Source organism: Pan paniscus, chromosome 17 (assembly GCF_029289425.2).
Source record: "Pan paniscus chromosome 17, NHGRI_mPanPan1-v2.0_pri, whole genome shotgun sequence".
In the NCBI taxonomy this organism is placed as follows: domain Eukaryota; kingdom Metazoa; phylum Chordata; class Mammalia; order Primates; family Hominidae; genus Pan; species Pan paniscus.
Genome location: NC_073266.2, coordinates 62111339 through 62132900, shown reverse-complemented (window position 1 = coordinate 62132900; position 21562 = coordinate 62111339). Strand labels below are relative to the sequence as shown.

Sequence of the window (21562 nt, the reverse complement as noted above, 5' to 3'; positions counted from 1 at the left end):
CCTCTACTTCCTACCAAATGCTGCTTTCACACCTCATGTAAAGCATGTAAATCCATCATAGGCCCTCTCCCAAATAGCATCTCAATTCCTATCCTAGTTTTATATGAAAGAGAAAAGAGACTTCTATCCTGGTTAGAAGAGTCCGTGCATCCTTGAGCCAGGGAGGTAGTACTTTCATGGGCTCCTCCTCACAACTTACCACTTAAGTGGTGATGTTCCCTGACCATCTATAATCCTTCTCCAGTTTGGAGAGTTAGCCCTAGGTTTAAAATTTGGAACAAGGCTGTTGACGATGCTACACATATATGCCTTCATCCCAAAGCAGTGGACCATGTATAACTAGAGTTAACATCACAGAGAACTAGCCTATGATATGTAAGTCATGCTACCCTTATCACACAGAGCTTTCTTTTTCAAATACCAATGAAAACGAAAATCATTTGGGATCCCATATAAGCTGTCTTTGCCTGGAGCTGTCAAGCAATGACTTCAGCAAAATTAACTGGTTCACTTAAATAACAACAACAAAAAGCAGCACATAATATAACACCTAATTCCCCCCAGCCTCCAAACTTGGAGGCTGAATTATTAAAGCAAAACAAAATAAAACAAAACCTTTATTATCCTGAAACTCTATGTCCTTACCCTAAGTTAAGGATCAATGCACATTTTTTGTAAGGATCAGAGAGTAAATAGTTGAATCTTTGAAGGTCATAGTACCTCTGTCACAACAACTCAACTCTGCCACTATAAGAAAAAGCAGTCAGAGACAAAACATAAACAAATGAACTTGGCTGTGTTCCAATAAAACTTTATTTATAAACACTGAAATTTAAATTTCATATGCCTCACATATTACAAAATATTATTATTCTTTTGATGTTCTTCCAACCTTTTAAAAATGTAAAAAACATTATTTGCTCAAGGGCAATACAAAAACAGGCAGGAGGCTGGATTTGGCCCACAGGCTACAGTGTGCCAACCCCAGCTCAAAGTCAGCACATATATTCAGATGACTCCCTAGTAGGAATCACTAGCAGCTCAAAGTCAGCACATATATTCAGATGACTCCCTAGTAGGAATCACTAGCAGCTCAAAGATCAGCTTAACAGGGCTTCCTTTCTAGCTCCTAGTGTAGGACCTGCTTCCCAGAGGCCACTCCATGTCCACTTCTTCAAAGAGTGGTACAACTTATAAAAATAGATCCAGAAGGTGATTTCAGGATTAGATGCTGGTGTGTTGCTTACGAAATCTCATCCTCATCCATTCTGAGCCAAATTACTGATCACATATTTCTCATTCATACAAATAAGTAAATTCTGCAAGTTTATGCCACTAAACTTTTCCACACACATAGTAGGCAAGGTTTCTACATCTCACCCTCAGCTTTAGCCTTTGCTTACTCTCTGGTTGCAAAACAGCAGGAATTAAGGGTAATAAAGTTAACATTCTCATCCCATAGAGATCAGAGGATGTTCCTGTCATCTATCAAGTAATTGAGACTCAGTGATGATAGCTTTATTAATTCATTTCTGGAAAGTAACAGTGCTAGGCATAAATAAATGTAAGAAGGGTGGAGAAGTACCATATGAAGCAAGCTTCTAACAATTAAAAAGTTTTCAAGGGTATTCCCATCACAGTGTCATCATAAAGAGCACTGTGCATTGAATTTCAGCCCTTCTTCTTCCTCTCTGTCCCCTCCAATTGCTGAGGCATAAAAATGCTTACTTGGCAAATCACATATTCAAATAAGCAATTTTATTTCTTTCCCATAAAGTCCACAAAGAGCATCCAGCTTCTTGGGTGAAAATGACCAGCCTGAAAACTTCAGATATGAGCACCAAAGTCTACTGCACACTTCAGCTTTGAAATCATCCCGATGGTACAGATTCCAAAACATTATTCTGGTGTGTTCCAATGGGGAGAAAGCTATATTTGGGAACAATCAGTGGCTTTAGGAAAAGTGGTACCTAATCAGGACAATGTATTCTCTTTTTAGGGCAGCGAATTTGGGTTTGTACTCCCAAAACTGTGGGTTGCTGCTTAAATCCTGGCAGTGAAGGTGATGGAGACAAAGGGTAACCATTACTCAAGACAACCCACCCACACAAAAATACAACAACACACAAAGAACTGGCCAACTCAATGGCCAGAAACAAAGATACTCATTTTCATATCTTAAGAGACCCAACTCCAATGCAAAGCCTCACTTTCAGAGCCTGATTTGAACTGTTGCATTTTCTTGCATGAATCTCAGAAGTTTCTGTATGTGTGGAGATTAAACCTTTGGTTTCACGACAGAGTATCCAGAAATCACTGCAAAGTTGTAATGGGGGAGGAGAGAGCACGACCTCTATGTTCTGGCAAAACAAACCAATTTCCTTTGTCTTCCAAAATGTTAAACTAAGGTGACCAATCGTCCCAGTTTGCTAGGAACTGGGGCAATTCCTGGATGCAGATTTTTCAGTCTTGAAACCAGGACAGATTTTTTGGGCAAACTGTGAGGAGTCAGTCACCCTAGAAAGTCTCTTCTAGCCCGTTCTTTGGATTTTAAATGCAACAAAATCAGCCACAACACCCGGTATAAGGATGGACACAAGCCCTGTGCTAAAGAAATAATATGATTCCTAGTGGTTTTATTGAAAATAACTGCCCCAAAGCTAAAAAAAAAAAAAAAAACCTAATGGTAACAGAAATGCTATGGAATATCTTCTGGCTATAAAGAAGAGAAGTTCATTCATTTGTGCCATTTTTAGCTGATCCACATATCTAGAGCCCAAATAAATGATCAAATGTCAGGGAGAGAGTGACAAAGATTATGATTAACACCTACAACCTAGAACCCCAAAACTCTGTCAACAAAAGGGCTTCTTCCAGAGCCATCCCCAAGTCCCAAAGATTTTCGAAGACAAAAACTTACTATACTAAGGCAGTCCTCTGCTATCACAGCTGATTGCCACACACAGGAAGGGAGGTCACTGTAAGTCACTGTAACCCCCTAAGATATAAAATAAATTCAATGAAATATGAACTCATTCATTCCCAACCAATTGACACCACCAACCACCTGTCTAGCTACTTTGCACATCCATGTTTGACTTTTAGGAGGAAAATGACAACTAACCAAGTTGAGTCAATGTCCAATCTTAAAAGTCCGTGATGTGTTGGACAGAGATTCAGGCCAATCACTTGTCCTCTTTCTTGTTTTTCTACAGTTCCAGTTCTAATGCTCATCACTGGCTTTCACAATGATGATTTTTCAGCTCTGTGAGAGTCTCAGTTACTACAAAGACTGGGTTTCCTTAGTCAGGTGAGTAATTCATCTTAGGAAGATTTACAGTAGTAATGACTGAAATCAAAAGGAGATTTTAACAATTCTTGACTGTTCTGATTAACTCAAATTTTTTAATATCTCACTCCTAACTATGAAAACTAATGCAAACAAAGAAAAAAATACTAAAAAGTTTGTTATGGCTTAGCTGACCCAGACATTTGGCTGTTATACAATAAATAGGAACTTTGCAAAATTACAATTCTTTAGCTATTTTTTGTCAGATATGCAGAAGATATGATAAAGAACTAGACATTATACCAAGATTATAGCAGAGGTGTTTCTTCTTGAGTCCCTAAATATTCCATCAAGGAGCTTGGTAATTAACGAGTAGATAAGTACAGATGACACTTGAACAACACAGGCTTGAACTTCAAGAGTCCACTTATATGAAGATTTTATTCTGCCTCTGCCACCCCTGAGATAACAAGACCAACCCTTCCTCTTCTTCCTCATCCTCAGCCTACCCACCATGAAGACGATGAGGATGAAGACCTTTATGATGGTGCACTTCCACTTAATAAATAGCAAATATATTTTTTCTTCTTTTTGATTTTCTTAAGATCGTTTTCTCTAGCTTAATTCTGGAAAGAATACAGTATATAATACATATAATATATAAAATAAGTGTTAATCAACTGATAATACTACCAGTAAGGCTTCCGGTCAACAGTAAGCTATTAGTAGTTAAGTTTTGGGGGAAGTCAAAAGTTACACACAGATTTAACTGTGCAGGGGTCTGAATCCCCAACCCCACGTTGTTCTAGAGTCAAGTATAATATATAAATAGACCCTAAGAAGTTGAGGATAAAATGGCAAAAACAGAGAAACAAACAAAAACAACCATAAGACAGGGCTTCCTACCTTCTTTTTGGAGTGGCTTCTTTCTTCCTCCTTCGTGGCTTTGCTATTTTTTCCAGCACGGGACACCTTCTGGTCCCCAGACTGCTTGATGGTGATCTTGATCTCAGGTGGACATATATAGTTCTCCAAATTCTTTGGGGGTTTCTTAGCCCGCTTTGTGGTCTGAATCTTTAGCTTCAGACTTCCCTCTGTGAAGTTTGCCTCCTTGATAGAAAATTCCTGCTCTTCCAAACCATCTCCTGCCACCCATTTCTCACTGTCCGCGTTGGAGTTGGAATCCACATCCCGCCCTGAGCCTAGTTCATCCTCCTCCTCTGGCTCCATGCGCTCTCCGCCCACCGGGATCCCCTTCCCAGGTCCTGGAGTGGAGAGCAAAGGTTCTCCTGCACAGCCAGGAGCAGCTGGGGGCTTGGCTGAGGAGACCGGCAGGAAGTCTGACTCGCCCCCTCTTTGCCGGGAGCTGCTTAAGGTTTCCCTGGACTCCATGACAATCTCTACAGTCTTCCGGAGTTCTCAGGAGGGGGAAGGGGAAAAGGGAAAAGGGAAAGGTGAGAAAAGAGGACACCCAAAATTCCAAGAACAAAGTGGTCCAGTTGCTAGGGTCAGATTCCCAGGGATGGAGACACGATGAGGTGTTCAGAAGAGATCAGATCTGCAACTGAGAAGCAAAGAGACAGTTAGGCATGGCAGAAAGGAAAATGACCCCCAAGGTTACTCAATCTAAGTTCTAGAGGCCCCCTTCCACTTATCTATGGCATCCGGAAAAAAGAAATGATGGAAAAACAGCTAACCAGAATAAGCACATCCCCAAATTGGATTTTACTAGAGCAGAGGGAAAAACACATTCACACACGCCTTCATAATGGATTGCTATTAATTTTATAGCTGTAGGCCCAAAAATAAAGATAAGAGGTGCAAGTTCTCCAGCCCGGTGGCAAGCTAGAGGTTTCTTTATACTGAAGCTTCAGCTGGCTGAGTCACTGTTAAAACCAATCATGACGAAAGGGAAGTCTGAAGTGTTGAGGCTCAGGTCTGCTGGAACTGTATTTGGTTGGCTTTTTGCACCGCTTCTCTGTCACATGTGAAGAACAGTTTGCAAAGCTGAGCACAACCCCCAGGCTGCCTGGGCCAAGCTCTCCACCCACTTGGAGGAGGGGCATTCAGCCTATCTCTTAACCATTTTACCTTTATCATTTTTCACTATACATTATTTCAATTATGCAAAGACCTCTCTATTTCTTCAAGCAAATGCAAAGCTTAGGTTTGAGGCTCACAAAAAGAAAATAAAAAGAGTTCAGTGGCAAATCACTTATAACACTGTGATTAATGGAAAACAACTTCAACAAATGTTTCTACTGACACAAAAGAGAGAAATTTAATCATTATCAATTATTTAGATTAAAAATAGCCTTTCTAGACAGTTGTAATTCCCTTTCTGGTTTCTTAAATGAAGTAGTATTGTGTCTCCATAGCAGCAAAAGAGAAAAAGGGAGAGAAGGAGCATTTTATAGGCCTGTGGAAGTGTCAGGAGTCCCCCCAGGATCTTCCTCTCTACCTTCCTCCAAGATGAGAAGAGAAAAATCAGTTAAGCTCTCTCCAAACTGTCACAGGATCAGCTAAACTCTCCTTCACCCTTCTTCACCCCACGTTCTATTATTCCCAATTTCATACTCATAATTTTCAAAGCCCAAAAGGAAGCCCAAATGCTCAGTCTCAGGAGAAAACCAAGAGCCCTGGGGCTGCAAACATCACATCCTCCCACCCTTAGGCTGTAGGCTGGATCACACTCAAGCCTTCTCAGCTACTGAACACTTAAGTTTCCCAGCAGAAGACATGACTGTACATCTTAGGTTTCTACCTCTGAGCCCATCAATTTAAAGTGGCTGGCAAATGTGCCCACCAAAAAATGCCCAACGATGCCTGCAAAGACATATTCAGAATAACCAAGAACTGGAAGCCTGAAGACCAGACGTTTGTCTTCTGTCTCCAGAATCAGCACATTTTTAGCTGACGCCCTGTGAGGAAGCCAGCCAGGAAGGCAGCCCCGGCTCCAACATGGACCCTGCTCCCCAGAGAAGCCCAGGAGCATATTCAGCTACTGGAAAATGCTCAGCTTTGCAGAAAGACACATTTACAACTGCTTCCACTTCGGGGAAGATTCAACGAATACAGCTTTTCTGAAAAAGAAGAAGCTGCCCTAGTGAGAGCATGAGCATCTTCACTGACACTGTTGAGCCAAAACTGAAAACAGCCACCTGTGACCCATGCTACAAGATGGACAAAGTCTCCACTTTGGGAGGTGGGGAGAAGTTAGACCAGATGACACTTGATGTTTCTTTTACTGATAAGATTTTTTGTCTCATCTAGATTTATCTGCCCAATAATACACATTATTTTTAAAAAGTTATACTCAAGTTGACTTTACGGAGGCCTCTCTTACTAGTGTCAGGCACCACCCCAGCTGTTGGAGACATCAATGTATATTAGGAAATTTCCCCATTTGTCAAGCGGTAAGAATCCAGTAGGTCTTTCTCAGTGTGTATCCCAGATCCATGCAAATTGCAAGCCATGTTTTCTTATGGCAGTAATGTTCACAGTCTATTCCCTTTGGCAGGAATCTCCAACGACATTTTAATTCTCTAATACCTACCTATAAAATCTCCCCAGGTCAGGAGAAAAGACAAAGCATATACATACAAATTTCCTAAATGAAATCCATTTGGACCTTTGAACCAGAGTAGGGAAATGTATGTTACAGATTCTGTGATACAATAAAAGAAGGTGAACTCTAAACTTTAGATGAATTGATAGGCTTATACACTGAATATATTATTAATATTAAGAAAATATCTTCCATTAAAAAAAGATTCACTTCAGAGTGAAATAAATGAAACAATCATTTCTTACATTTTACTACGTGTACAAGACAAAGTTCTGAAACTTAAAATTCAAGTCATAAAAGATCCACACAAAAAAAATTCAATACAAAAATTTTTTTTCTGTTCTCAAATCAAAATACTAAGGAAAACACAATCTTTTTCCTCAAGGAAGTTACACTTTTGATGAGAGATTTGACAAATCACTCTAAAACAACACAGAACTTTATATGTACTGTAAGAAAGGACAGAATCAAAAGGAAGAAAGTTTTCTCCACTTGAGCAAGGTGTAGGTAGCTAGGAAACTACACAGAAAGGCTTTGAGGAGAGCAGAAGACAGATCTTTGATCTTGATGGGGGTTTCCTAGGTAGAGCAGGAAGAAGGAAGACGTAGCAGAGAAAGGGAAGGCATGAGGCCACGTCCTGGGCAGGCGTGTGCAGGATTATGCAGAAGAAACAGGGAATTGATGTTTGGCTAGGAAGTATGGTAGAAACTGGGAATCTATGAGAGGTAAGGCTGGAAATAAAAGGTCATGGCAAAGTCATGAACTTCCTTGAATGTTGTGCTAACAAGTTTGGATTTTATCTTACAGGTAATGGGAAGCCATTTAAGGAATGGCAGTGGAGAAGGAATAATATCAAATCTAAGCTTTAGGAAGATAATTCTGGTACATGGTGTGAGGGTTGGATTAAGGGAATCTGATGTTAGAGGCAGGGGGCCATAAGAAAGTTCAGCTGAAATTTCATTCACATTGCTTGAAGACCCAAACCAGGGCAATGTGAATATGTCATAATAAATACTGTAGGTAAAACAGTAATGCAGTTTCAAATAGCCTTAATCTTTAGGAATTCATCTATTCCAGACTTTTCATACTGATCTCGCCTTAAAAGACCAAAGCAAATTAGCCACCAACTTGCAGTAACTACTCAAGTCAAACCAGTCTCCACAGCAATGTTATACATAGTTCTTTCTGTATTTTTTAAAATACACAGAATCTGTTCTTATATCCACTTCCTCTCATCCTTGCAATGCCGGCCATGCAATTGGTGTTCCCCGAATGTTTGTTGCATGAAGGAATGAATAAACAAATGAATAAAAAGATCCCAAGCCTTTCCATATTTCCAGGTCATCCCCAAGTCTTCAATTCTCCATGGCAACATTCTGTAAACTCCAGACCGTGGTGCTCACTCCTTGGCTGGACTGACATTGCACCCAGCTGTATAGTTCGCCACTAAATACCCGCCTTGTATTGTCTTCTAGCTGTTCTGGGCATATAAATCTTATTTCTCTAACATGATTGCAGCTCAGCCTCAGGTTGAGCCTAACTGTAGTTGTATAATGCTGACATTACCTACAGCATCCATTGCAGGACTGGGTGCTTGGAGGATTTCAAGTTTTTTCTGAATGAAAATGGCTTCGCCCTCTGACAGCTATTCAAAGTCGTGTAGTTCAAATTACTCCCACTGCAGCTCCACCCACCCAGGCAGCAGCCCCAGCCAAATTTGCTGCCTATCCTGAGGATTATAATCCAGCCCCTGGTGTCCATATGTGACCCTCATCTTAGACAAATAAAATAAAATAAGCTTTCAAAAGAAACAGCAAAGAAACCTAACCTGTCTGTTTACTTCATCAGCACACAAAGCTGTTGTTCTCCTTTAGCTTTCTTCCCAGCACGTACCTGCCTCCCCAAATTCACAGTTCAATTTTTTGGTGAGTCTGGGTATCAACTGCGAGTCCTCTTGTGATTCAGCCCTGCCAAAATGCGCGTGTGAGCACACGCACAGGCTCACGCACTCAGAGTTGGGGAAGCCAAGGCAAGGTAAAAATGTTTTGCCTTGTCACATTCCAGCAGTCAGTGACTCCTCCTGAGGGGGCGGGCACACAATGGACACTCTGTACTTGGCTCAGGCCTTCGGTCCAACAAAAGTTAACCCTTCTATGACTGCCTGTAGGACTTGGGCAGGGGCGGCAGTGGGGGCTGGGAGTGGAGGAGGATTGGAAAGATAAAATTGCTTAGGAGATAACAGCCTTGTCGGCCCCAGGCAAACAAAAGGGCAAGGAAAAGAAATAGATGTATTTGGAAAGAATACTGAGATAGGAGTCCAAAACTTTGTCTTATTCCTAGCTCTGCTGTTCACAGGCAGTCAGATGCTAGACAAGCCACTGTGAGTCTTTTACCCACACTTTGTGGATCTCTTATGACCCACACTTGCCTTAGCAATGAATGGGTTGGGACCAAAGTCTGTTTCATACTCAACACTTTGTAATTTTGCCCTGCAGAGCCATAGACCTATGGGTACACTCCAAAATGAACAGCATGAACCTAAAAATTATTTCTCTGAATGGCCAGGGGAATCCTGCTTGGCTAGATGTGACTTATACCCAAATAAGTTCCAGAGTACATCCTCCCTTCCCTCCAAAACTGCTAGATAGAATATTTTTCCCAGTCTAAAATACATTCTCCAACTGGGAATTCTTACTTATTCTGAAGCCTGGTGGAAATGCAAGTTCTCGAGCTCCACTTACTGAATCAGGGCTCCAGAGCTGGGACCCAACACGCCAGCTTTTACCAAGCCCTCTCGGTGGTTCTGATGGCCTAGAGTCAGAACCAGTGCCTTAGACTGTGCCTGGTCTATATGATTACCCCTGTCAAGTTGCTAGATCATAGGCATTATTATTGGGTACATGAGGGTATTTCTCCCTTACAGCAGTATTGTGAGTCTCTTGGGAACAGGCAGGACTTGTGTCGTATTCATCCACAAAATCCTAACACCTAGCACCATGGCCAACACATAATCAACACTCAAGAAATGCTGGATGGCTGAATTAACAAGTGAACAAAGCAACTCAAGCTGGACTTCCCAGCATCATTTATTCACCTCCCTCTTCTGCTTTGCCCAGGTGCCATGCACATACAGGCCATTGTCATCCTGACTGTTGCTTTCCAAAAGGACAAGGTGGTAGAGATAGGGCCCTTAGTATATTCAACAGGAGTCAAAAGAAATGAATTCCTGGCCTAGTTCTGCCACTTAGGAGCCTTCATAAGCCTCTTTCAGCCTCAGTGTCTCATCAACAGAACAGAAAAAAAAAAAAAAAGGTGGTTTCCCAGCCTACTTCACTAGCTTATTATTTTTACTTTTTAAAAAAATTTTACTGTATTTCTTGGTAGTAGAACTCCATGCTCCTTATTACAAAATAAACACATGAACAACACGTGCACCTCTCAGGTCTTAAAGGCAAACAATCCCAAACACAGGAAGAGTACTCGGCTTCATTCCTGAACTTTTGCAAACTTCCCCAAGCTCTTCATCCTCAGTCCTCCCTCGGCTCTGGACTCTGCAAATTCCCATACCACAAGGCATTTCTTTCATCTTCACACGTAAAACACACTGGGCTGACTAGATAATTCTCAGGCTAGAACTTTTTGCCTCAAAATTTTGTAGCATGTCTTTCAGCATTTAAACTAATGAAGGGAAAACAGAGGCTGGCCTGATTTGGTTTCCTCTGTAGGCAACTTGCTTTATGTGTTTATAATTGAAGACTTTCTTTTTCATTATGTTAGAATTTTATTAATGACAAAATGAGTGTAGTGTGGAGCTCTCTCCCTTTAATTTTCCTGGAACATAATGAGCCTTTTGGATCTGTAGATGCAGGTTCTTTCTAGTTCAGGAATGTTCCCTTCAATTATTCCTTTGGTAATTTCTTCCATTAAATGGTTCTGGCTTCTTTCGAAGTTTTTCCTGTAATTCTGAGTTTAGAGCTCTCATCTCTGTTCTCCATTTCTATCATTTTCTCTCTCACTGCTTTTCTTTCCTTCTTTTGCCTTGTGGGAGAGCATACCCCAATCTGTTCTCCATAATTCCAATTTGATTCTATTTTCCATGCCCCCTTTGCCTTTATTGACTTCACTGTGGATTTTTTTTTTAATTCTGCAATTGCACATTTTGTATCCCTGCAATCTTTCTTTACTTTATGCATCCACGTTTCAGCTGATTCTGATGTCTTTTCATCAGCATGCTCCGTCCTTGTTTCTTAATGCTCCTTTTCCATGGGTCATACTTCTTGTCAAAGATGCCAGGTAGCTTTCTGAAACTCTAATGTTGCTGTTGGATTAACTAATTTTCCTGATATTGTTCCTTTTACCTCATTTTAAGTGTTTCTTCCACCTCAGGAGGGCTTGTGTTTGGTTCTGTTTCTTTGCTCACACTCTGATGAGGAGAGAGTCTGGCCTACAGAGGAAGTACTGGACTACCTTCTACCCATTGTGAAGCCAGTCACATCCTCCTCTTCGAGCTACTCCTCTTATCAGAGACCATATCAAGTTCTAGTGAACAGTAACCAGGGATGCAATGAAGCTAGTGCCTATGGGTTCATAAGAGCCCACTGTGTGTATCTCTCCCCAGCTCCACATTCAGTGGCATTAAGTTGGTAGCTTAAAACGCAGCCATGGAGTGCGGTGGCGCATGTCTGTAATCCCAGCACTTTGGGAGGCTGAAACGGGCAGATCACCTGAGGTCAGGAGTTCGAGACCAGCCTGGCCAACATGGCTAAACCCCATCTCTACTAAAAACACAAAAATTAGTCAGGCGTGGTGGCACGCACCTGTAATCCCAGCTACTCAGGAGGCTGAGGCAGAAGAATCACTTGAACCCGGGAGGCTCAGGTTGCAGAGAGCCGAGATCGCACCACTGCACTCCAGCCTGGGCAAGGGAGCTCAACCATGGTGGGAGTGTTTACACCATAAGAACGAGCAAACTTTACAAGTCAGTGCTTTTAAAAAATCTGGAAAACAGGGTGTTAAGCATATACTAGAACACCACTGAGAGTAAACATCCATCTACTATTGTTTTGCTGAACTGAGAAGAGTCTTTTCTGTTGGATTCACAAAAACAGCTGAACAGCTAAACTTCACAATATGCTCTACGACAAAGACTCCATGCTCACCTCAGAACTTTACTTGAAGCAACATCTCTGCCCAGAAGTCAATGCCCTTCTTCCACTCCTCCCAGAACTCCCCTTCCCACTCTTGCCCATTTGTCTTCTGAGAGCTATAGTCTTTGAGAATATGCATAATGATGTCAGGGAGGGAAGTCTTTAGCTGGTTTTGTTCAAGCTGCCCATACAGTAGACTTGATGACTGCCTGCTTTTCTGGTTGACAGAAACTGATTAGGAAAGCAAATGGTGTAAAAAGATGGAGTGTGATCCTACTTAATTACAGATGAGGAAGAAATTGTATTTTCAACCTAGACTCATTGGCCTATAGTTATAAGAATCTCTTGTCAGGTTCTGGCAAGAGACTGACTGTCTGACTTTGACTTTGGGAGTGGTTGATTATTCATCCTTCTTTATGTCTTCTAAGGTATTTTGGTGGGGAGTCACAAGTGACTTCATGGGACTTTGCATGCACCTGGAATCTTCCTCTTGCTCCCCTGGAGTTAGCACTTCTTCATTACTCAGGCTGAGGTTAAATGCCTCTTCCCTGAGCATCACAAACCAGATCATAACTCCCCATTTTGTGCCTTTGTAGGCCAGAACTTGTCTTTCCTAACATTAATTATATAATTAAATATTTGTGCCATTCTTGGTTTCAAACTCTGCCTTCTCCACTAGATGATAAGCCCTTGAAGGTAAGACCTGTGCCTATTTGGCTCACCATGGTCACCCCCAGGGCTTGGCACAGTTTCTGATACAGAGAGACACTCCAAATTACTCATTCGGTGTAAGTTGAATGAGAGGCCAGACAGACACCACTTGACTCAGGTGCCTATAACTGAGTAATCTTTCCGGAATTCCTTCCTGCTGTAGAAACACCCAGAGTAAATGCTCCACAACACTGGTAAATCTAGCAGGTGACCCAACTCTTACCTAGCTCTCCATCGGCAAGAGCAAAGGCAGCTCTACACCATGGTTCTCTGACCCTGAAGATACATCACCTGTCTATAGCAAAGGACAAAGCTCCTACTCAGTGGTGTTTTTATACTCTGCACTTGTGTGGTATGTTCCTGATCACATTTTACCTCTTCCAAGCAGCATTTCCAGATACTTCACCTACCACATGCTCTAGCAGCATCTCGTAAGCTGCAGATCTCCCAAGTCCCACTGATAGGCATTACTGTATATGATTCCCTGATAGGTCCTCTGGTTAGCTGGCCCTTTCTCCTTTCTCTACTTGGTTAACTCTTGTTATCCTGCAAGAATTGGGTCAGATTTCACCTCCTTCATGGAGACTGGCTGGACCCTCCTTTTCTACCTCTTCCTGCATACACATGTGCACAGACACACACACACATGGTCTTGCTCTCACTTCCCTGGTCATTCTGCTCTCACAAAGCATTTGGCAGGCTCTGTTTCAACATTTTAATTACCTGCCTCTCTCTCACACTAGACCACAAGCTCCATGAGGACAAGGGCTATATTTTAAATGGGTCTCTGCCCAGCTCGAAGCATAGAGAACACTGGGAGTAACTGTCCAACAGTAAGTGTTCAAGCCATGTTTCTCCTTAAAAAGAAGAATGGAAGCAGTTCTGACTTGATGACGTAGGTTTAGATTTCTTAGCCTCCCTTTTCCACTTAGTAATTGTGTTCTTAGGAAACATTTTTAATCTTTTCAAGTCACATTTGGAAATGGGGTAATAATCCTACCTCAAGGATTGTTTCAAGAAGTAAAGATTAAATGAGATAATAATTATGAAAGAACATACTGGGATCACCTTAGTAAGTGTGCAAACTTTTTTGTTACATTTGATTTACTCCCATAGTTGATCACCAAGCTAGCATTTGACTAAGTGCCACCCTCTCTTCTAAGACTCCAAGTCAAGCCCTGAGGGACAGGAGTTGAAGACCAACCTCCTCCATCTTCCTACACAGTGAGAAGCACAGACAACTTGTTTCCTTCGCATCTGCTAACCTGACCATTTAGCTGTTGTTTGATTATTGCTCTTCTCTTGTTTCCAGTTTGTCTCATGGAGGAAATAATACTGGGTACAGTCAGGAATTCCACATTCTAATCCCTCCTCCACCATTTAGAGCTGGTGGCCTTGGGCAAGTTCCTTTTTCTCCCTGAGTCTTCCCATCATTATATGTAGAATTGGGACCAGAGAACATGAGTTCAACCCTGTGGCCCCTTCCAGCTCTGACATTCCCAGGTACTGAGCCTTGTCTCCTCAACCAGAAGCCCTTCAAAGCCAGGGCTGGTACCTTCCACCTTTTTATCAGATTCTGCTGACTCTGCAGCTCAGCCTGGCTGGGCTGGCTGAGCCTAAGACAAAACTAAGCATATGCCGTTAGTCTCTGTACTCAGGGATCTCTATGATAAGGAAAGGAGATGAAACTTCTGAGACCTGAGGTCTGACATACTATCCATTAACCAACAGTTCCAGCTGTAGCTGTAAAAAACAGTGTCTCCTCTGGGAACCAATAAAACACAACACAACAGCATGACCCTTGTGTCTTTGCTCCCTGGTGAAAAATCTCTACAATCCTGCCTGGGCCAATCAAGTTTGCAGGTTGAGCTGTGGCTTTGACGCGTTACTTGTGCCTGTGTTCCTCTGTGCAGTCAAGGAAAAGTATTCTCTTGTAGTGAAAGGGTTGGGGGGCGGGGGGTGGTTAAACATTACCACTAACTTGTGCTGAGCTCTTTACAGTCATTATCAATTTAATTCACACAACAGCACTGTGATGCAGAAGATCTTGTCCTCATTTTACAGACCTGGAAATTAAGGTCCAGAAAGGTTAATGATTTACTCAAGAGCACACACTTTCTGTGCCAGATTCACAATCAAATCGAGGTATATATGATTACAAAGCCTCTTAGTTTGACATCATGAGGTATCTAAAACACAAAGTGATGCCAACTTTTGACCAAAAGTTGTTAGTTGCTTCTACATACATGAGTTCTAAAACCAGTGTGCCATCTGAATTGCCACGTCACTTAAACTCTCTTCGGCATCAGTTTTCTCATCTGCCTTTTCTAATTCTCCTCACAGAATCTTGCAGGAAAAAAAGGTAAATAATATGTGTAGCACAATACCAAAATAGGTTAAATACAGTAGATTTGAAAGAAGTAATTGTGACCATAATATTTCCTGTCCAAGCAGGGAGGAGGAATTCACATCGTAAAGAAAATAATCTGAATTGTTAACATACATCAGGTATTCTCTAAGTTTATTTACGTTTTTCATCTGATTTAAGTTTATTATACTATTTAACCCTGATTTACTATCTGATTTTAACCCAGAGACATATCCATTTTACAGAGAAGAAAATTAAAGTTGAGGGATTTGTTGAAATCACAGGGGCAGTTGTGTCTGACTCCAAATGTTATTTGAACCATAGAGCCACCAGTCTTCAAATACTCTGTATTAGTGGTCCCTGAAAACTCTGGTCCTCCACCACACCATTTATAAATTGAGGAAGGAATTGGTAGACATACTTGGAGGCAATGAGGATAAACTGAACCATCTAACAGATAATAATAAAGTCTTTCAAAGTTCTCTAACTTTCACCTCACTACCTGTTCAGTTTTAATTCAAATTCCTTGACTTCTCAACCGTCTGATTAAGCCATTGCTTTGTTCATTGTCATTTGAACATAAAGTGTAATCTGGCCCGTATATGTTTGTGCTTCTGCTGCAAAGGAGATGCTAAGCATACCAGAGAACTAAACAAATATTAGCTCCACTTCCCTTTCTCTGTGATATATCTCCTCTAGCTACCTTGTACTGTCATTAAACATTGCCTTGTTACTGAATCTTGTATATTTCCTTCTCCAATTATACATTAAACACTTGGAAATAAGTACCAGTATCACATGAGTTTTATGTTCCCCAGAGCGGCCCATCCCCATTCCAAATGCTTATATACAATTTCATTTCTTGTTCTAAAGATACCTCTTTTGAACCCCAGGCTGAAGAGCTGGTAGCGGACAAGACCTAACAGCGGGAGGCAGAGTCAGCTGTCAGCGTTCTTTCATGTGTGGTATGTGTGGAAGTCTCTGACAGGCACACCCACCTGCTCCCCAAGACTGCTCTCCCTGCACTTGGAAAGCTGTGGGCATGCATCCCCATTTCAGCTTAGGGGAGATGAATCCTTGGCCTGTTTCCTACAGGACACCATCCCATCTGTCTTGCTGCCTTACACTCCACAGAGCCCTCTGCTGAACTGTTCTCCTTTCTCCCTCTACATTCCCAAGTGGATGATCTTCCCTGCTGCTCCATACCTACCCAAGACTATTCCATTGTCAAGGACTCAGCTCAAGTTCCACCTACTCCTCAAAGCTTTCTCTGATCTGACTAACCCTTGGAGATACTAAACCCCTCGGGCTCCCACTACAATTCAGCACTTAGACCTACATGGCTGGCTGCTGCTACTCCTCCCCTGGTTTCATGGGCTCTTAGAGCATCTTTCACTCCATCTCTTGGGATCCCCATGGCACCCATCAAAGTCTGGTCAAAATCAGTAATAATGTCAATGAACAAACAAATTTTTGCTAAATCAGAGAGTTGGAAGGTTGATTAGTTTGAATTATAACAGGCACATTGAGTCCAACATAGAGGGCCTTGGGTTTTATCCTTCTCACTGTGGACAGAAGACCTCAGACCAGAAAGGTGTCTGCTATGGGGCTGTCTGCCCCTCAATGTCAGCCTTCTGACCTTCATCTTCAGGGCCGTGCTGCTTCTGCCAGATGCAGTACATGTTCGAAATAAGCATTTGTTTCCTTGAGGCAATTCTCAATTCACATTTGAACTCTGTCCCACTGCTGCCCCTATGCCAAAGCTATTCTACCCGCCAAGAATGTCCCCTTGTTCTACATCTTCCAACAAATCCTAAACACATACTCTTTGAAATCTTCCCTGACTATACCCTAGGCCTGATCACACAAATAGCAAAATTCCATTTGGGATCATGTTCCAACTTTGGCTGCAGAAGAATGCTTTCCATTTCAGCAAAGCACGTATCTGTAGATACACTGCCCACTCTCCCAGGGCAAAAGCCACATCTCAGAGCAGGCCTTTCCCAACCAAGTGTACCAGGCACAATGGCTCACACAAGCTGCAATGCTGATATTTTCATAAATATTTGTGGATCAAAACACCAGTCGTAATAGAGCTCTAAAGTATAACGAGTAGAAAGGTTCACAGAGATTTCACATCAAATCATCCCTTTTAGTCAGTACTATTAATCAATACTTTTTTAAAAACCAAGGTCTTGGCCAGGCGCGGTGGCTCATGCCTGTAATCCCAGCACTTTGGGAGGCCGAGGCAGGCGGATCATGAGGTCAGGAGTTCGAGACGCAGCCAGGCCAACATGGTGAAACCCCGTCTCTACAACAAATATAAAAAATTAGCTGGGCATGGTGGCGGGTGACTGTAATCCCAACTACTTGGGAGGCTGAGGCAGGAGAATTGCTTGAACTCAGGAGGTGGAGGTTGCAGTGAGCAGAGATCGTGACAGTGCAAGACTTCATCTCAAAAAAAAAAAAAAAATCAAAGGTCTCATTGCTCAAATAACAATAGGTCACAGAAAGAGACACCAACAACTGTACAGGACTTGCCACGCAGATTTCATTAGTCTGCTACAAGCACATTGGTGCTCCCACTGCTTCTGATGGGCTACTAAGTTGGTTCCATCAAATTCAGCTTCCCCATCTCAACCTTTCTCCAAGCCACAAATTCAAACTCCAAGAAGCTCCTTTCCACTGACAGAACTGAAAATCATTGGCAGATAAAAGGAATAATGAAGAAATTGCTGTTTACTAAATTTGGCTAACAATATTGCATGCTCCTTTTTCATCCCAAATCCTTTACTAGATCCTGGGTTAAAAGCAATTGCAGCATTTCAGTGGCTTAAAGAGGCTTCCTCTTCCTAAATATCCAACCAGTATGCTCCCAGGTGCTTCATCAATCCCACAGAACTTTTACAGTACCTTAGGCCAAAGCCCAATTTCCTCGATCCTACTCCAACCCAAATCAAAGGCTCTGGTTTTGCAGACTGTGGGTCACCGTATCTGATCTCAGAATGCACACAAACCAACCCATTAGCTATTATTGAACACAGGCTGCAATGTGGCTGGGCAGACCAGGTGCTATGGGGATGGGGAGGACACCTCAGGAACCCAGGCATGGCCCTAGACTTCATGATCTTTAGAATCTACATGGAGAAATGACATCCAGCCCACTAGATCCATGACATGAGTGAAGTATCCGTAGCAGGGTTTCCAGATGCCACCTGACAGGAAGCAGCAGCAAAGCTCAAATACAGAATACATTCTGGACTTCCTAGAAACTGTCTTTGTCTGTTCCATCTCCCTTGATTCAAGTCAGTTATTTTACCAAAGAGAACCAATTCAAAACAGATGTGAGTAATTTAATCCCCTTCTTCTTTCCACATTACTCTTAGTGGTATGTCCTCACATTCAGCTCACCATTGCCTCCTCTCCCCTTCCCTGTCCTCCAAGACTGACTCCACTGTTCTAATAAGTGCTCCCCCGAGTTCTATTTACCCCAGGGCACCACCTTCCCTTTCTGTAACTCTTTCAACCCATCAAACATTTAGCAAAGTGCATTTGTCCTCAGTGGGATTGGTTTGGACAGTTGTTGGCAGCGCCATTAAAGGGGTTTGAGGAGCTCTGACCTTTAAGGAATCCTTAACATTCCTAGGACACCTCTAGCTATAGAATCACAGAATTTTAGAAGGGACACTCTATACCACTCCAAACTTTTTTACTGTACAACAGTAGAAAGGCAATGTAGCTTGTCCCACATCATATGCTAATAGATATGAGCCCAGGCTGCTTTCTGCCTCAGCCTTCTTGACCTCTTAGGCCAACTAGTTGCACCCGGCCTCCTCAGCCTTCTCTGTTTTCCACTGTGGCCAGGCTCACTCCATCACTGAAGAGCGGAAAAGCACTTGGACTTCAGCAACAAAGATGACTGTATGGTTAAGTGCCAAAATGAGCAAGATGGACAAAAAATACAATTGGAATTTTCAGAGAAAGTCAAGGGCTATGTGTGTTAGAGTCACAATGAGACTCCAGTAGGCACTATTATTATTAACAAATATTTGATGATTGAATGAGTGAATTGGTGACTGAAAGGATGCACATGTGGTAAAATATGCTTAACTCTTAAACTTTAAGGGAGAAACTTTTGGGTGATTACCCCCGAAAGGTAGCCAAAAATATAAAAAGCAATTATTATTGACTTAAAGTAGTTATTATTCACACTGTCTAAGGGGCGCTCACTGTGTTGCTTCATAATGCAGAGTGTTAATACACCTTAAACAACATTGACTTTCAATATTCTATCTCTTCATAAATGCTGTGATTCATTCAGGAAACAAAAAATCATTCATAAATAAGGTTCAGGGCTGTGTGGGAAAACTTGTCCCCTTTTTCAAGGGCTCAGAGCTTGGGGGGGGGTAAGTGATAACAAACAGCAAGGCAGCATAAGCGGGGTGCCTTGCTCTGGGAACTGGGGATGAGGAGCTGAGAGCTGGGAAGAAGGAACTAGTTAGCCCCCACAGAGGAGGCTGGGTGCAACCAGCTGGCCACCTGGAGGTGACAACACAGAGACAGCTGAGGTGTGGAGGCAGGAAGATGTTCAGAATGTCCAGAGTCAGTGAAGAAACCAGTCTGACAACACAGCCTGGGGCATATTGCATAAAATTGGGGTTCACTCGAGAACACTGCAAGGTGCCTGCTGCAGGCTGCCAGGCAGGGCAAACCAGCTCTCATGAGAAAGGGTAAAAGGAGGGACACAGAAGAGTCAGGGAACAAATGAGCTGTGAAGAACTTTCCTGATTCTGGAGAACTTACTGGATTTGCTGGGACAGCGGCAACGCTGCTATTAGTTCTTTTCTTTAGAGGGGCTAGAAATTCTGTCCTGAATGCCATTGCTTAAGTATTGTGGTTTCTTGATGGAGAACCTCCCCCTCATTCTCTCCACTTCGCCTCCCCTCCCTGTGTGTTTGCACATCTTTTTCCTTTTCTCTTGCTGATCCTTAACTCAAAGAGCATTTCCTGAGCACTGGGACATCTTTGAATCCAACTGGATACCACCTGAGACTTTGAGTCTCAAAAAGCACATGGCATAGTAGGCATCTAATAATTCAATATATACAGTTATATGGACATCGGTTGAATTATTAGAACACGAGGAGCCCTTGTGGGCATTTCTGATCATTCCAAGGGGTTATTAATTGCTGGGCTACAGCAACAATAATCCCAGGCACCAGTTTCCAGGAGGCAGCATGGAAATCCTCCCAGAGTTCAATTACAGAAATTAGCTGGTATTATTTAATCCTCATAACCCCCGTGAAGTAGGCAGGGTAAGCATCTTTATCTTTATTTTACTGATTAGGTTCCAGAGGCTCAGAGAGGTTAACTGACTTGCCAGGGGTCATTTAACTGGGAAGTACAGGGACACGATCCAAAGAGGATCTTGTCACTTCAGATGTGAGGCTCTTCACACTTTGCCACAGCCGTCTGGCCCCAGGTTGGCCACCAACTTGTGTCATTTCAGGCAACCCAGTGTATCAGTTGCCTCATCCTCTAAACGGAGATAAAATGCTTATCTGGCCTTCCTCCTTAGGAGAATCAAGGGGGCGGAAGCCATATAAAGATATTTTTGAAAAGAACAAAATGCCATGCATATGAAAGGGGGTATTTTTGGTGGGAAAAGATAAGTTGGATCAAGGAAACATTTTTCCAAGCTAACAAAGTTCTAAAACTCTTATCTGCTCACCATTCATCCCCTATTCCTCCTCAGCACTTGGAGTGGCAGAGCCTCTGCCTACCTGAGGGTCAGCTCAGCCGGCTTTGCCTACACTTGTTCTACCTGGGTCTGCTGATCATTAACCATCATGGGCTCCTGGGAGGGGGTGGCAGCTACCTCCCAGAGGATCCTGTGGACTTCAGGGCTGCTCACATTCTTTACCTGGTATCATTTGCTATGAACAGGGTAGGAAGTCAACTGCTGGTTTCTAAGCTAACGGCCATTAAAAAAATAATGGTTCCTCGGTCGGGCGCGGTGGCCCACACCTGTAATCCCACCACTTTGGGAGGCTGAGGCAGGTGGATCACCTGACATCCGGAGTTCAAGAGCAGCCTGGCCAACATGGTGAAACCCCGTCTCTACTAAAAATACAAAAATTAGCCAGGCATGGTCGTGGGTGCCTGTAATCCCAGCTATTTGGGAGGCTGAGGCGGGAGAATCACTTGAACCCAGGAGGCAGAGGTTGCAGTGAGCCAAGATCACGCCACTGCACTCCAGCCTGGGCAACAAGAGCGAGACTCTGTCACAAAAAATTAATTAATTAATTAATTAATGGTTCTTCAACCTTAGATGGTACCCTCTAATGGGCAAAAAAAAAAAAAAAAAACCTTCTAAAAACAGCTGTTCTGGACTGAACCTACGAAACTTCTAAATCAGAACAGTAAGGACCAGAAGCTTCAACTCAGTGATCTACAATTACAGTCCCCCAAAACCTTCT

General features: G+C 42.6%; 1 protein-coding gene across 4 annotated transcripts in view; it reads right to left on the bottom strand.

The window, feature by feature from the left end:
• Nucleotides 1-21562, bottom strand: part of SETBP1 (SET binding protein 1) — a 387029-nt gene that overhangs the window by 361071 nt on the left and 4396 nt on the right. For all 4 annotated transcript variants that reach the window (XM_034943599.3, XM_034943602.3, XM_034943600.2 and 1 more), the window contains exon 2: nucleotides 4196-4853. In XM_034943599.3, coding sequence (XP_034799490.1) covers nucleotides 4196-4681 — 486 coding nt within the window. In that variant the 5' untranslated portion in view covers nucleotides 4682-4853. The remainder of the gene's footprint in view (nucleotides 1-4195; nucleotides 4854-21562) is intronic.